This window comes from Anopheles funestus, chromosome 3RL (genome assembly GCF_943734845.2).
Source record: "Anopheles funestus chromosome 3RL, idAnoFuneDA-416_04, whole genome shotgun sequence".
Lineage (NCBI taxonomy): Eukaryota > Metazoa > Arthropoda > Insecta > Diptera > Culicidae > Anopheles > Anopheles funestus.
The window spans coordinates 68564526-68581466 of NC_064599.1; the positions used below are offsets into that span (position 1 = coordinate 68564526).

Sequence of the window (16941 nt, forward strand, 5' to 3'; positions counted from 1 at the left end):
AATGGGATTCAAGTCGAGACCGTGTCGAGGGTGCTGGACAGGGCAAAACAAATTACCCTCGCCTTTTGCTTGTGGTGGAATTGGATCTCCCGGCAAATGTGGACCGCTGCTACGGTTCTGTTGACTTTCTTTCCAGACGGTCGGTTGCTTCTTCGTACAGTTCTCATCCTCGGGAAGCGAAACAAAACCCGATGATGACAGCATTGACGGTGGGTCTAGCGTAAAGGCTAACCGCCTAATGACCGCTCTGGGACGTGTTGAGGAATTAAGATAGATTACAGCAAAACGACCGCGCGAATGGATCATCGTTGGACTGGAGCGTGCTCGTAAGTTCTCTGCTGGCAGGATAAGAGAACATTTAAAAAAAAATGGTTAATCTTTACATGATATATTAAGCATTGCAATGGCACGGTAAGAATAAAGTTTACAATCCCATTTTAGATATAGTATTTATAACAGATTATTTCTTACTCTTCCACAACCCTTAAACGCATACGGCGTTTCGAGTACATACTTGAGTTGAACAGTTCTCGCTATATTAATTTACTTCTGATAAGATAACTTATCACTCACTACTACATGCCTGTTGATCATTCTTAAAAAGGGTGAGCGTGAGCTTTTTCCAATCATAACCAATCGTGTTTAGACCTGGAGCCAGATGGCCTAAGATGGCCGGTCTGGTATCGCTTGCAGTCTTCGACAACAAAACGCAAAGTTTTTGCTAAAAGGTTATCAAAAGTGAACATTAAAAAATTCGCCGTTGCGTCAAATGTTATACTGTAATAGTTTCGTGTGAATCCGCGACGACTAAAGGTGTGTATTTTGTGTGCTACCGTGTGATTCGTGTAACAAACATAACGAAATAATTCATAAATGAATTACTCAAATCACAATTAGTGATCTAGTGATGTGCGATCGGATCATTTCAAACTGTGCGAGACTCGGACGGGGATGGGCCGGTAAAGCCAATGATCGTACAATGATCCCAGAACACAAAGGAAAAGCCCCAATACAGATAAACATAAGGATAAACAAAGGATCACCAAACGAAAGTGATATCGGAGCATTTGAACCCATTTTACTGGATTGGGTTTCAACAAATCAAACAAAAAAACCTTCAATTTCCTACCACGAAAGATATAATTTTAAATTTTTCCTTATCTTTCGTGCATAATTGAAATTAACTGTCAAGCGAAAACACCCCAATTCTAAGCACGTAACAAAGTTGTGCAAATTGCGTGATTTCAGGCGTTTTATTAAGGCTTTAAGGTTTAAGATTTTGAAAAATCAAATATTCCAAATCGTTAGATTTTTAAGTAGATTTTTTTTTTGTGGTATAGTAATGTTGGCTTTGATAGGTCACATCCATTAGCCTAGCCTTTTTGTGTTATATATGTAAAAAGTAAAAAAAATGAAATCACCCTACAATGCCCACTAGCTAGACAACCGTTGTGGAAACCACTTAAATAAAGTTTAGTTGCTTTCCCCTTTCATTTGATCTTTTTAACACATATTCAAGCACTTTTTACAGTTTATTTCCTATTAGTTGCTTATTATGAACACAGTTTCTTCTTTTCGAGTGCATACTTGAGTTGAACAGTATGCATCGATTCAGTTCTGATAAGATAGCTGATACCACTCACTACTAAAAGGCTAGGTTTAAACTGTTCGGAATTGCTTATTCTATGATCAGCTTACAACTTACACCAATGTGTACAGAAAGTGAACTATCAAAAGTTACCATTTTCATCAGGTATTTTACATCTAATATAATTGTTTCGTTCGACTTGTGGCGCCTTAAGGTATGCAATGTGCGTTCCTTGTGCTGCTTAGTAATTTATGTGAAACATAACAAAATACTTGAATACTTATCAGTTCTCTCCCAGCATCCGATCGGATCGGACGTGTTTCTTTCTTAGTGCGTCACAGTTTTATCTGAGAGAGAGAGAGAGGAAAAAAAAGGAAACAAGATTCTAGCGAATCTCCGAAAGAGACGAGTTGCTCGGCACCTCGATATGGGCCGATGCAAAAAACGTGTGCCTCGTAGAGGTAGTCCAACAATGTCACTGACACATACCCAAAGTATGGATCAGTGCGTTAATCCAACAAGTGCACCAACAGTGTCGGTGAATAACGCATACGATCTTCTTAGTGAAGATGAAGAGGCTCCGTCGGCAGGCCAACCACCTCAACAACGACAATCAAACAAAAATAAACTACGAGTACCGCCAATCGTAGTAACTGGAACATCTGTGGGCAATGTCCACCGTTGAATAGTGTCGTCTGGTGTAATACATTACACCACAAACACGACAACAAAAGGCATCACTGTTCACGTGACCACCACGACAGACTTCAAAACCGTGTTAGGAATTTTCAAACAACATAAAATAAATTTCTTCACGCACCAGCTGCCAGAAGAACGAACAACGAAAATAATGATTTTTGGTCTTCCAGAGATGTCCGTGGAAGAAATCATTCCGGCACTTGAGGAGTGCAAAATATGCCCCACCAGCGTGAAAAAAACTACAAATCCGCAAAAAAAGATACGATGACCAAGCAATGTACTTGCTACATTTCTCTCGAGGATCGATCACACTTGGCGAACTTAAACAAGTCCGCTTTGTAAACCACCACAGAGTGTACTTTGAGTACTACTCACACAAGCACGGCCCAATCCAGTGCAGAAATTGTCAACAATACGGTCACGGAGAAGCAAATTGCTTCCGCACACCTGTGTGTGTGAAATGTGCAGAGCCGCATGCGTCAAACACGTGCCCGCTCAGCAAAGCTACAACTAATCCAGATGGCAAAATAGCCCAGGCTAAATTGCGATGTGCAAATTGTGGGGATCACCACACATCCAACTTCCACGGGTGTCCTGCTCGTAAAGTCACCAAACCCTCACCAAGACCGACAAAACGACCGACCTTCCAGCTAGACCGTGAACATTTCCCCTCACTAACAAAGGTTAGTAACACACGCCCAACCAACACAAGCAAGACCAGCTTCGCTAGCATGCTTAACCATGATCAACACAGAGAATCCAATTTCAATGATATTGACCTATCCGAAATAGGTCAAATAGTGGAAGATGTCTTCGCCCATCTTTCTACGTGCAGGTCAAAGAAAGACCTAATTTCAGTGATAGTTAAAATCACTGCTAAATACTGCTTCCACCATGGATAATAAGGATAGCCTAAAAATTTCATATTGGAATGCCAATGGCATCGCTAACAAACAAATAGAATATTTTAATTACTTGGTCAAAGAAAACGTAAAAATATCAGCATTATGTGAAACATTCCTTAAACCACACATGCGCTTTTCACATGCGGACTTTGTAATTCATAGAACAGATAGAACTGTAGGCCATAAAGGAGGTGTTGCCGTCATTCTATCCAAAGAAATATGCCACGAAGTAATAAGCCTTCCTAGATTGAAAAAACTTGAGGCGATAGGTGTCTCTATAACAACACGGCTTGGTAAATTAAACATAATCTCTGTTTATAACCCTGGTGCAAATACCGATTGCGATAGTTTCAGACACGACATTAAAGTTTTATGCAGCCTACGAAGTAGTTTTGTTATCTGTGGAGATTTCAATGCCAGGCATAATTTATGGAATTGCTCAAGATCTAACAGGATGGGAAAGATCCTTTTTGAGGAAGTTCAAAAAGGAAATTTTTCCATTTTTCATCCCCAAAGCCCTACATACTATCCACACGATGTAAAACGATCCCCATCGATACTCGATTTAGTTCTTACAAATAATCACCATGATTTAACTACACTACACACAGTTACCAATTTTGACTCTGATCATCTTCCCGTTGTTTTCGAAGTAAAAACTTCAAAAGTCAACGTTCGAAACCGACAATTAATACCTGACTACTCTCTTGCTAATTGGAATGATTATAAGAAATTCATAGATGATAATATTAACGTAAGTAAGCTTAATCTAAACGATATAAACCATGCTTCTCAAATTGACTCAATGATTAAATATATCACTAGCTTGATTAATAAATCCCATAGCCTATTTGTCCCACTAAAATCACCTGACTGTTTCAAGATTATTCTTCCAGATTCTATATTAGCAAAAATAAAAATAAGAAACATATTAAGAAGAAAATGGCAAAGGGACAGAAGAAACGGTCTGCTCAAAACGGCCTATAATAGATTAGCTAACGAAATCAAAAACAAGATCAAAGATATTCGAAATAAAGCTTGGGAAAAAAATTTGAAGGATATGAATAAATATAAAGATAACAGTAAAATTTGGAAATTCGTAAAAATCATGAAATCTGAATCAAACTCCATACCTACCTTAGTATCTAACAACAAAACCTATTCCACTGATAAAGACAAATGTAAAGCATTGAAAACTATTTTTGAAAAGGCACATACCATCACGAAAAATCAAAGAAGTACAAAGGATACAAAGGTATTTCAAACTATTAAAAATTTCAAATTACTGCATAATTCTTCAAACAACACCGAACAAACACTTTTCTGTAAACCTAAGGAAATTCAATCACTGATTTCGAAGCTTAGAGCTAAAAAATCGACCGGATTTGATCAGATCAATAATCGTTCCTTAAGACATCTCCCCAAAAAAGCTATTGTATATCTAGCATTTATATTTAACTGTTGTCATAAAATAAGTTTTTTCCCTGCGGCTTGGAAAAGAGCAAAAGTAATTTCCATTCCTAAACCTAATAAGGATCGGAGTGATCCATCTAATTACCGTCCAATAAGTCTGTTGAGCTGCCTTGGTAAAATGTTTGAAAAGCTTATCGAAAAGCGCTTAACCACACATGTACACAGCCACAATATTATCCCTCGATACCAATTTGGATTCCAAAAAGGCTTGTCAACTACGGATCAGTTAATCAGATTAAAAAAAACAGTGAAAACTCAACGTTGCCTTAAAAAATCAACTGGTTTAGTGCTCCTTGATCTCGAAAAAGCGTTCGACACGGTGTGGCATAGTGGCCTTATTTATAAACTTATCAATCTTAATTTTAAAGCAAAAGATATCCTACTAATTGAATCTTTCCTTTCAAACCGCAATTGTCAAGTTCAAGTCAAATCTTCGCTTTCTGACCCCTTTGAACCCCCAGCCGGCCTACCGCAAGGTAGTGTTTTATCCCCATTACTATTCAATATATTTACTTCAGATATTCCTAAAATCAAATCTGTGAAGCGCTTTGCTTTTGCGGATGATTTTGCAATTAGCTCGTCCGCTCGCCTACCCGGTACTATAATTCGTAGCCTAAACCTTGGAATCAAAAAATATGTGGCATACTGCAGCGCATGGAAGCTAAAAATCAATGAAAACAAAACAGAATCGATCTTTTTTTCACGGTTCACTAGTCGCAGGAAAAAACCTAACAAAAAACTGAAAGTAAACAACTCGGAGATCGCATGGAGTGACCATGTAAAATATCTAGGAGTATATTTAGACAAGAGATTGACATTTAAAAATCATATTGAGCATAAACTTATTAAAGGAGAAAATGTTATGAAATCACTTTACTGCTTTATAAACAGAAACTCAAAGCTAAACTCCAAGAATCAGTTCTTACTGTACAAAGCAATCATTAGACCTATTGTTCTTTATGCATCACCAGTATGGGGAAACTGTGCGTTTTCCCACATAAAGAAACTGCAACTATTGCAAAACAAATGTATCAAACGAATTCTCAACTTACCCCCGTGGCATAGCACAGTAGATATTCATAGAATGTCTAATTTACCAAGCATTGTTGAAATAATAAGAAACTACAAATATAAGTATAGTTTAAGAAGTATAAATAACTGTCCTAGGCAACGGACTATCCAATTATGAAATGTTATTTGAATTGTTATTATTAAAATTAGTATTAGTATTATTTCTTAAGTTCTATTTTTATTTTTTTTTCCCTAATCAAAATCTCTTTTCTTGTTCTAAATAGAACACGGTAAAGCTTTAGTGGCATAATATAGTATAATATAATATAGGTAAAGCACAGATTATTTAAAGTAAAATTGCAATACCAGGGTTTTTTTAAATTTTTCCCAAAGGTGTAACCTTCAATAATTGTACAATCTATACTTTATCAAATGGCGTCGTCCAAATAATCCTTTCAAGAGTATTGAGTTAAGGTACACATGTAACACCTACGCCGCTACCAGAACCAATATGAAATATGTAATTGAACAGAAAAATGTAATCCATCAATAAATATTACTACTACTACTACTACTTGAATACTTATAATGTAAAGTAACAACAAGAAAGTAACAAAAAGCTTGATCTAAGGCATTATTTAATATTTGGTGAAATCGGGCCAGCCGGAATGATTAATCAGTTCGCGAATCTGTTTACTATTCTTGTAGTGAGAAAATTAAAACTTCTTTAATGAGTGAATTAATTCAAATCTCCTTAAAGAGTTGTTATAACTCTTGTGTAACTTGTTGTTAAAAATCAGTGAGTAGCAAATCATTCGCATCGGGATTGGTGAGTTCGACTTCTACTACACATTTGATTAAAGGTCTAAAGTATACACAAATACCCAAAAATGATTTAAACTTTTAGAAAATTTTTTCCTTTTTTTTGGCGAAAAGAGCATTAGAATTGTCATACAAGTGAATTTATCGCATTCAGATTCAGGTCATTCCAACCAGTTCGGCAAATAAATGTATCCGTTTTACATGTCGCATGTGCCCCATTTCGTGCCAAGTGTAGAAGCAAAAGCGAGTAAGTACATATGCACACGGGGGTCAATCGGCTACCGGTAAGTTGATTGTGTTTCCACGGAAAGCTTGGATGAAAAGTGTAAGACATCAAAGCTAAACAGACGGTCACATTGTGTACCTGGGCTATGGCGGTATGGCTGTGACAGTGAGAAAGTGCGCAAGAGATCAATGGGAAAATTTCAGCGTATGGAAGCGCATGAACCGTACCGTACTTCAATCATACTTTCGATGATGAAAACCCCGTCCCCATCCGGTTTGTTACCTTCCTCCACTAAAACGCCTTCCCCCGTTTCCACCATTCATACCGTGTGAACTTCGCTCGGTTCGACGTCGTTTCCGACGACAACGACTTCCATCATAAATTGCAAAGCTTCAGCCCAACCAACCAGGGCTATATGGTCCGGCTTCCCTTTCACCAGCGTGGACACCCCTATCCACCCCATCAGCATTGGTACATTTGTGGCTTCGCGAAAAATATCAAAAAGCAGTCAGTCAATATCATTTTACTCCGGCATTGCCACATTCATTCCCGTCGAAAAGCACTCCCGTACCAGTGATGTGGGTCAATCGCATTACGGGTTTTGAAAAGCGTGATGGGGCCGGGTTTCCTTATACAGAGAAAAAAAGTATACACCCGGCCAGCTGTTTGTGGCAATCAATATTTTCTACCAGTTAATACGATTCACCGGATGGGCTTCCGTTGATTGCGGCCCGTAACAAGATTACAGCTCCCCGGTTCCGGCCACACTCTGTGTGGCGCATCGTTTTTGGGGTTGGTTTTTGGTTTCGTCGAAACACGAAACTGCACCAGCCTGGCAAATTAATCCATCACGATGATTATGATGACGATGATCATGGTTTTTGGTGCTGTAGCGCGACAGCAGCGTTGCAGTTGAAATCGTGCTGTAAATTTCATTCTACGCCATATTTCATTTGTCATTAGGGCAGTAGTCGATCCGCTGGTGACACTAATACAATCAAATGTGGGTTTTCGCACATTAAATATTATCAGTTTAAAACTGGCTTTTATTATATAAACGACCAAAGAGGGAACACGTTCACTGATTGTACTGTTGTGCTTATTTTTCTTTTAATCCCAAATCAATCAAGATCGACCTGTATGTTTTTGAATTGTTGAAAAGTTTTGTAATTTTTGATCAACATTTCTTTGCCAATTGGAAGTTGAAATGAACATAAAAAAATTAAAGATAGTTTCCTCTTTTTTCTCAATCACAACGCTTTAAGCTTCATTCAAGTACATAATTGAGCAGAAGAGCTTTTATTCCTTCACTTCTGAAAAAGATAAGATAATGAAAAGGTTAAATTTAAAGCTTCTCGCACCATTCTATCCATGCTCAAGGTACACTTAAGTATACCTGTTTGTAATATCAAAGCAAATGTTATTGAAAGCCGGTAATTGCACCAAATGTTCGACTTTGGTTGTTTCGTTGGGTTGACGACGCCTAAAAGTATGCAATGCGTTTGTGCCGTGAAGTGTTTTGACAGGGAAAAGTTTCCTTGGATTGTAAAAAGATAGGTCGGCAAGCTGAACTTTGACCAAAAGTAGGTAAAATTTTTAGACGACCTCTGTGTAGGTTGATATTTAGCATTTGGTGGCACCATTTTGCGTTTTGTCTTGCCAATCTTTCAGCCCAAAGTTTTCCGATATCTGATCAATGCTGTGATCCGCAAGTGGAGAATTGCTAATCATGTCTATGTTTGTTGGTAATGTATGTCAGAATCTGGATTGATTTGTAGAAGTCTCGGACATCTCAAGTTGTCGTATGATGCTCTCTCTGAGTTAATAAACGAATTTGCTAAGTCATCCTTTTTTTCATGTTAAGCCATCCATCCGCAAACATTAAAAGTAAGGGTGCTTAATCTTTTCCATCCACCTAGACCAAGCCTGCTTAACTTGATCGGGATTGAAAGCGAGCTGCCGCATGCCACGTTGGTCAGAGATGAAAAAAATGCATTTTTGGTTAAGTTCAGATCAAAATCACCAGATGGCGCTCAATAAATTGGTGTTTTCGGACGTTTTCCATAAGCTTCCTTCTGGTAATGATAATTTTTTTAATTGTAAGGGGTTCTAGTGCCGGCTTTTTGTTTTTAATACTTTACTTTGATACTTTGGAAACATTTTGTGAGGTACAAAGTTGTTTTTACCACTATTTTGGGTTTTTCGGTATGACAATTAAAGGTAATTTTTCAGCCGTCGGACACACATGTCTAAAACCACACCAAACTAGAAGAATATTGTTCAGGCTCTTCATCTCCACCTGTATAAGGATCTATTTAGGTAGGCAAAAGAATCGAGATCAGAGGTACCTTTGAAAAAATATTGTTATCTACCGTCGCCCACTACCTGAGGTAATGGAGGTGCCTGGTCCTTATAGCCAGGTATTCTAACAACATCTGAAGATATTCACTGGTATTATAGTTCAATCGTGTTGATTGGATGAAGACTAATAATTACCAAATATATTGATATCATTTGCAAAACTTATATTTAGTGTTTCTAATACAGCCATAACGTCTTCATGCCCTGCACTGTCCTGTCCATCGGAATCAGAACTGCGATCCTGATGTTGCTGATCATGAGACCGTATGGTCATACTAGTGCTTGCCAAATCTGTTTCAGTATTTGATTTATCAACAAAAAATAGCACCATCAATTTAACAACATCTGGAAAGTCAGACTTATAATGATTCAAATAAAATACATTTGTATCTTTGCAATATTTGCTAATAACAGCAGGATTGAGCCCCTGAGAACAAATGATAGCAATTAAAATATTTCGAAACCTTACAACAAGCTCTTCTTCAATCTACCTTCAATCTACCCTTAAATAACCTTCTACATACATTTCCAGTTGTACTACTACCCCCCGTTTGGTCTAGGTTCATCCACTTTTAATCCAAATTCTTCCCAAATTCTTTTCAAAACCAGTTGTTACGGTTCAAATACAACAGTTTGTAATATTTTGTAACGTTCCATCTCTTGAAATCAAGTCTATACGAAATATGTAATAGACATTGTAAAAACCGCATCCAGCAATGTAACGGAGAAATTCCAAAGTTTAAATTTTCAGGATTTAGCACAAAATCCATTTTCCACTTCATTCAAATTATTCATCTGGCTTGGCTTAGCTCCACATGTACAACAACTTTGCATTTATGGAGTATTAGTAAGATAGGCTAACACTTTCCCATCTATCATACTCGTATCAAAATTAAAAGACACTATCACTTCAACTATATCACTTAAGCTTATTTTCAGAGGCATTATAATCAAAATTTGATCATTAAATTCTTTTACACTCTCTAACACTTTTTCTTTAGTTTCTTTGACAAATTCTATTCAAATTGGTCGACAAAAACGTACACTTTGAGGTAATAAATTAAGCTAAATTATATCCTCCTGATTCGAGGCAAATGAAAGGCGGATAGGACTTCTTCTTGTTCGGTTAGAACGGTTAGGCCGTATGAAGAGCAGGCGGATAGGACTGAACGCTGATACAAGTAAATGTTTATCAGAAATGATGACGCCTTGTTCAGATGCCGTTGATAAGGATGTACGTGATATGGAACTCCTTCAAATATCTTTAAAACCCTACTGCGGCCATAACATCCAACCTTATGTGTTACCCCAAAAGTATGGATTGTTCAAAGCAAGTAGTTTTGTGCACCTGTTGGTTGCCAACGGACTGCAAAAAGCTCAGGTAACCACACCATGAACACACTTATCTGGGTGTAACACAAAGTACAGAACACTACTATAAATAGAGTACAATTTGAGAAAATATCAAGAATTATACCTTAAAAAAGGAAAGGCGAAACAAAAGGAAATAAATAAATATTTTCTGATTCAATCGCTATATTAAAATCAATGCCTGATGGAGACGCCCAGTACTTTATGTACCCGTTCTAAAAAAAAATTAGTTTGAAAAAATTATCAAAAAAATCGCAATCGCAAATTTTCGCACAATATTTCTTCACCACATGAAAGTACACATGTTACAATAATATGTGGTACTAATGAGAGGACGCAACTCGACAAAACTCCCAGAATGGTTTCAAAGCAAAGTTTAAAAACATGATATTTTTCACGGACTTTTTGCAAACATTTTCAAAATTTAAGCTTCAATTCTACACAAATCAGAAACATGAACATATATACATAAACAATATTAAATTTCCTTTCTAAATCACAAGAAATATGAAAATCCATTCAGTATTTAATGAATTACAGTGGTTTAAAATTTGCAAAAAAAAAACATATTTTTTTTTTACATTTTTTCACAAATCTTGACTTTGACAGCCTCGTTCTCAGAAACCAGATTAGTTAGAGATTTGATTTTTTTATATTTTTCTTAGTTTACTCCTGTAGATTGAAAAACCATGTTTGGTTTGCCACTAGTTGGAAGATGTTGTTTTTTAATTTCATCCCGGCAGGTTTTCATCATGGCATGGCATGGTTGAAGCTTCAATAGTTTCAAATTATGTCTTTTAGGAATGGCATAATTGGATCTTGCAGTAATATCGAAAATATGTTGTTGACGCTATCGATACACAAAGAAATCAAAATTGTTAAGAGCTATTGAAAGTAATAATGGTCATACATAGAAAATGCTTTGTCTAATATCTCGTAATATTCTTTTTTCCAGACAGTGCATTCAACATGGCAACAGGGAACAATCGTAAGGAAACTACGACGCAACTCAAATCGGATCACATACCTATTACATCCACCAGTAACTTGCCTACGCCAAGCGTAAGTTACGCCACCGAAACCATTCGAAATGGTACTCCCAACCATATGTCACTAGCGACGATGGTTATGTTACGAGCCTATGAACTGCATAAAGACGACGAAGAATTCAACTTTACGATCACAATGAACGATTCAAATGACAAACATTTCGATGACGTTATAGTGCATTACACATCACCCCAACGCAAAGGAGCATTGTTTATAGAAGCGAAAGATTTGTACCGATCTGTTAACCAACATAAACAAAGGAAGGAACATGTTATAACGCCGGAAGTCTTATTTTCCACCAAAGCTGCTGACGAGCCAGATTCAATATCGAAATATTTAATCTCCTTTCTAAATATCGATAAGCAAACTTCGGTTAAGGAACGTATTATTACACAGGAAGTCCTAACGACCACCACAGATCCTGACGACATCGTTTCCAAGTGTTTTAACTCCTTACAAAAAATCGATAAGCAACCTTCAGGTAACGGTGATCGATACGTTGTGTTCACTAATTCGCGGCTCGATCATGCAGCTGAAAAAGCCTTCAACGTGCTGGTGCCAGAAATTAATGACATTTTATCGTTTGCTAGTACGATGCACTCCAAATGCTACCAACTTGATCGAAACAAATCAGAAAATCTCCACACAAAACTTTACAACATGTGCTTGGAAATGCTAGGACAGCTAATGGCTTCACATATTTACCATCGCAAGTTAATCACGCACGAAAATGTACTTTTTACAATGTATGAAAATTTGATCAAAAGATGTGTAGAGCATGATTGCGACAAACCGTGCTACCATTTTACAAATAACTTTCAGCGTGATTTGGCTTACGGTTATAGTATATCTACGGTGACAATATTTCGACACTCGTTAGAATCGGCATATGAAAAGCTGACGAATGGGAATCGTGATTTGTATAAAGATGTGGAAATAACGATTGAGAAAACATTTTTTAAACTCCCCTCAACTACATCCATACATTCTCGTCTGATACATGATCGTTTAACCGACTTTCGCAAAAAGTTCGTACTTGTATGCTGTCCAACTAGTGCAGATACATTATACACTAAAATATTGTGCGAAATTAGCAAAGCGTTGCCCAAAACGGACGAGAAGTCCATTTTTAAAGAGCTCCAAGATATGCTGACGGATGCAGTGAAGCACACGACACCAATCGATCCACAATGTGTTCAAAATGCGTTTACTACTGCAATGCTGGACAAGAACATGCTAAAGATCGCAACTAGGGAATATTTGAAATCACTTAATGATCATTGTTCTTTATTTATGATCAAGCGCGAATGTTTGAAAAGCACAAGACTATACACCAGCCTCAATTATGATAAGTCGAGCAAAATATTACACTACCGAGGTTCTAGTGATACAATGATCAATAGGACGATCGTAGTGAAGACTGTAGCGATTTTACCATCCTGTAAGGCTGTATTTGTCGGCCACATTAGTCCAGAGATCATTCAACACCTTGAACAAATACTTATAAATCCCACCGATGAATCTAAGACTGCACGAATTGTTATAACTATAGCCGTCCAATTAGACAATGCCACACTTGAACGCATGAGCTTGCTAATGGCGTCTAACTGTGCGCATGGGAAGCGTCTCACCACCGTCAAAATCATTTTATTGGAAAATTCAACAACATATTATGACGACCCGATCCTCGTACGTGATCTCACAATCAATTTACGACGGGAATTGTTCAAACGATATGAAGCACTACCGCTGTTTGGAACTCAGACATCGCTCGGTACAATGGTTTTGCCAACTGATTGTTTGGCACACTTAAAGCATGTACTTAACATACAGAACGACAAGAATAATGTCAACATCTGCAAACTAAGGTATGAAAAAATTAAATCCTGGTATATTCATCGCACTATTTGCCGTAGTCAAACTATTCGCCCATACTGTAAAGAAAAATTGTCAACACCCAATTTCTTGAGCGCCATATATCTACGTATGAACGCAGAGTACTACAAATTGGGCTCTTGTTCATTTACCCAATTAGATTCATTGTATCGATTCGAGTGTAGATATACAATGGAAAACACTTTACTAACAAACGACACTTCGAAGCGAGCGATGGACAGTTGTTATGATCTGCGGAATAAGAGGGAAAAAGTGAAAATTTTGCTCGATGAATCGGGAGCAGGCAAGACAGCATACTTTATCTGGCTCGCCTGGCGTATACAAACGCAAGATCCATTGCTGTATGTGATTCACTTTAATGCAGCAAAACATAGCTCCGCTCTACGGTGGATTTCGTTGAACCGTTCCAGTACGATCGATACTGAGCTTATAAGAACACTGTTCAAGGTGTTCCTTCTGGCACGTACCGTCCGAAACATGGGTTCGGACCACTTGTTCACTTTGTCGCTTGATATGAGCCATGCGGAAAGGAGGGAAACAGATCGTTTAGCGGCTGTGTTTACCTTTGCTGAAGGAATGGTGGTACTGGATGAGATCATGGCGAACTGTATGAAACTCACGTCAATCCAACTAAGCGAGATACGGCTTTTCCGGGAAAAGCTTAACCGTAAGCAAGTAGTCTTCATGTTAGATGGAATAGACGAGGTACAGCCCACCGACAGAACTTCGGTGCTACAATTTGCCGAACGTTTGTCACATTTTGATGGCGTTCGGGAATTATACCTTTCGAAAAGTCAACAATTTCCAACAAGCGAGATTACCCTCTTTGCGAATGTTGAAATATATAAACTAGAACCGTTTACCGGTGTTGATGCCGTATTGCTACTACATCGTTTGCTACTCAATCGGTTGGATGCATATCGTCAATGTGGTAGGGAGCAACAAATGCAGCTAGTACCTTTTCTATATTGCTCCATAGCGAATACATTGGGGCATTGTCACAATGTGCCACTGTTACTGTACATGGCATTTATTCTCCATCTTCCGGCGATAGAACGATCGGTAGACTTTAAGGGTCAGCGCGTGCATGGAGGCATACATTTGTTCTCAGAAAAGATTGACTCCAATCAGCTGATCGCAACATTTGTCGATAAAAAGCTTGCCGTAAGCGCAATGTCATTTTTGACAGGTAGGGCAACTACTAACAAGCATAGCATGACAAGCATACTGAAACGTCAACATGCTTTGTTCGGATTCTGCACTGTGTTTGATAAACAGTACACATATCGCCTGTTGACCGATTATGAACGGAACCATACAGCGTACCTCACGCAGTATATTAACGTAGACATAATGAAGGCTGGCTTCGTAACAGCGAATCACGATGGTATGCCAATGTTTAGCAAACGTATATATGCAGAATATTTTGCTGCCTGTTGGTTGTTCGAAAACAGATCACGCCTTGGTTACAAACACCACGTTATGTTGCTAGCGAACATGTTTGCAGATGAAAGATTTACAACGATTCGTAACATTTTCAACCGAAAAACGATTGAAGGCTGTGAAGGGACCTATTTTCACAGTCTATTGTGTAATGATTCGCTCCAACACTATACCATTTTTGATGCAATCGGGCGTAATAAAGTAGAGCATGTCCATGGTAAAGACGCTACTGCACGAACGCTGCTGCACTGGTTGTCGTCGATTCTTTCAAAACCCGATTCTTATGCTGAGCGTAATGTAGAAACCATATGCGAAAGAATGTTAGCAACAGCGCCAACACAACAAATTGATGCAAAAGACGAACTGTTCGGTTGGAGCGCGTTGGATTATGCTTTTTTCAACGAACAATTCGATGTTATGCGTGTTTTATTAAAATTCGGAACAAAAGTTAACATCGACGTTTGGTTGCACCAGTTGCGCACGTACGATTTAGTGGAGCTATTGAATCGAATGGATAACCTGGAGAATTATCTAGTAAAGATAACATACGATAGTAGAATCATTCAGGACAGCGTACTTGCCCGGCATGTTTTAAGTGCAGTTAGTAGTGGTGTAGTAAAGCACATACTTTACGAGAAGGATATTGACATCGGCAGGCCGCTGGCAGAACTGGACTGTTTGACCGTATTGGAGTACTGTGCAATGCGAGATCTTTTCAGTCTGTTTGAACATTTTATTTCGATCACCGATACATCGGAACAAACTCTTGCCGATGTTGGCCAACGTCTATTGGAACTATCAATCGAGCACGGTGCGTATAGAGTAGCAATGTATCTCATGAAACAGTCTGACTCCCAATGGCATCACGTGAATTTACCTAATATATTCAAAATGGATTCCGTCTTGTTATTTGCGATGGAGCTTAAGAGCATGAAATTGTTTCGGTTCTTTTTCAATAAACTATGCGAACAGCACAAATACCCTTGTATAAAGGAGGAGGACATTGTTGTAGAATCGTGCAAAGCTACTATCGCTTCAGACCTGTCAACTCATCGAAGTTTATATAAAGACTTATGCTTATATGAAGACGATAGCTGGTGCTTTGTTCACATAATTGAAGTACTTCTTGCCACAGCGTTATACCAGACAAAGTTTCATATAATCAGCTATATTGTTCAGAAAATTAAACTATCCATTTCTAGCCGGCTTGTTGCGAAATTGATGCGATCAAAGCTAGAAACAAGAGTACTGCCCGAAGCGTCATGGTCCATACTCAACTATCTGCTTTGTAGAACAAATGATTTGCACAGTGTTGATGACAAAGGAAATACTTTATTCGACTATGCCATCAGGTGTGAATGTGTCGTCATGATACAATGTTTGCTCGTCAGGGGGTTGGACCCAAAAAAGCATTACGCATTTCACAAACTTGCTTGGACGGATAACGAACAACGTGCGATCGATATATTTCAACAGTTGCTACCATACTGCTCCATCCATGACTGTTATGCTCCGGATGAGAATGGCTACAATGTGTGCGAAAATGCTATACTGAGCAAAAATTTCAGAATAGCAAGAATGGTGATCCATAAGAAAGCTTACTACGCCGCAACGGAAGATCGAGTGTCTGTAGTGCTTAATAGCTTTATGGGGTTGTTGAAAAAACGAAAATTTGAACCAATTTTTGATTTTTTTACATCCTCATACGAACATGCAGATGATGGTTGGAAGGATGTATATGCAGTTATTCGCCGTCAAGTACCGATTGTATAAGATGCACTAATTAAACTGAAATTTCAAGAAACGTAACTACATGGATGAACGAAATGAGGTATGTAAGAAACAGGCGAGCTAATTACTAAGAGATGTAACGTGTATTAAAGCTATTGTTTAAAATTATTATTAACAATACGTGCGCTATTAAAGGTTACAAAACATCAACTAACAAAACCGCTTTCGAAGCATTTCACTGTTATTTACACATTTCTAATGCGATGCTTTTTACATAGAGCATACGTTGCTGGACGTTCGGTTCTTAAAAGTTAGCCGCTTAAATAAACGTTTAACATAATCAACACCGATGCTTGTAGCGTACC

General features: G+C 38.0%; 1 protein-coding gene across 1 annotated transcript; it reads left to right on the forward strand.

Moving 5' to 3' along the window:
* The first annotated feature begins 607 nt into the window (after nucleotides 1–607).
* On the forward strand, nucleotides 608–16920 carry LOC125769006 (uncharacterized). The gene is made up of 2 exons (XM_049437369.1): nucleotides 608–813; nucleotides 11412–16920. The coding sequence occupies exon 2, from the start codon at nucleotides 11426–11428 to the stop codon at nucleotides 16616–16618; it is 5193 nt and encodes a 1730-aa protein (XP_049293326.1). The 5' UTR covers nucleotides 608–813; nucleotides 11412–11425; the 3' UTR covers nucleotides 16619–16920.
* The last annotated feature ends 21 nt before the right edge of the window (nucleotides 16921–16941 follow it).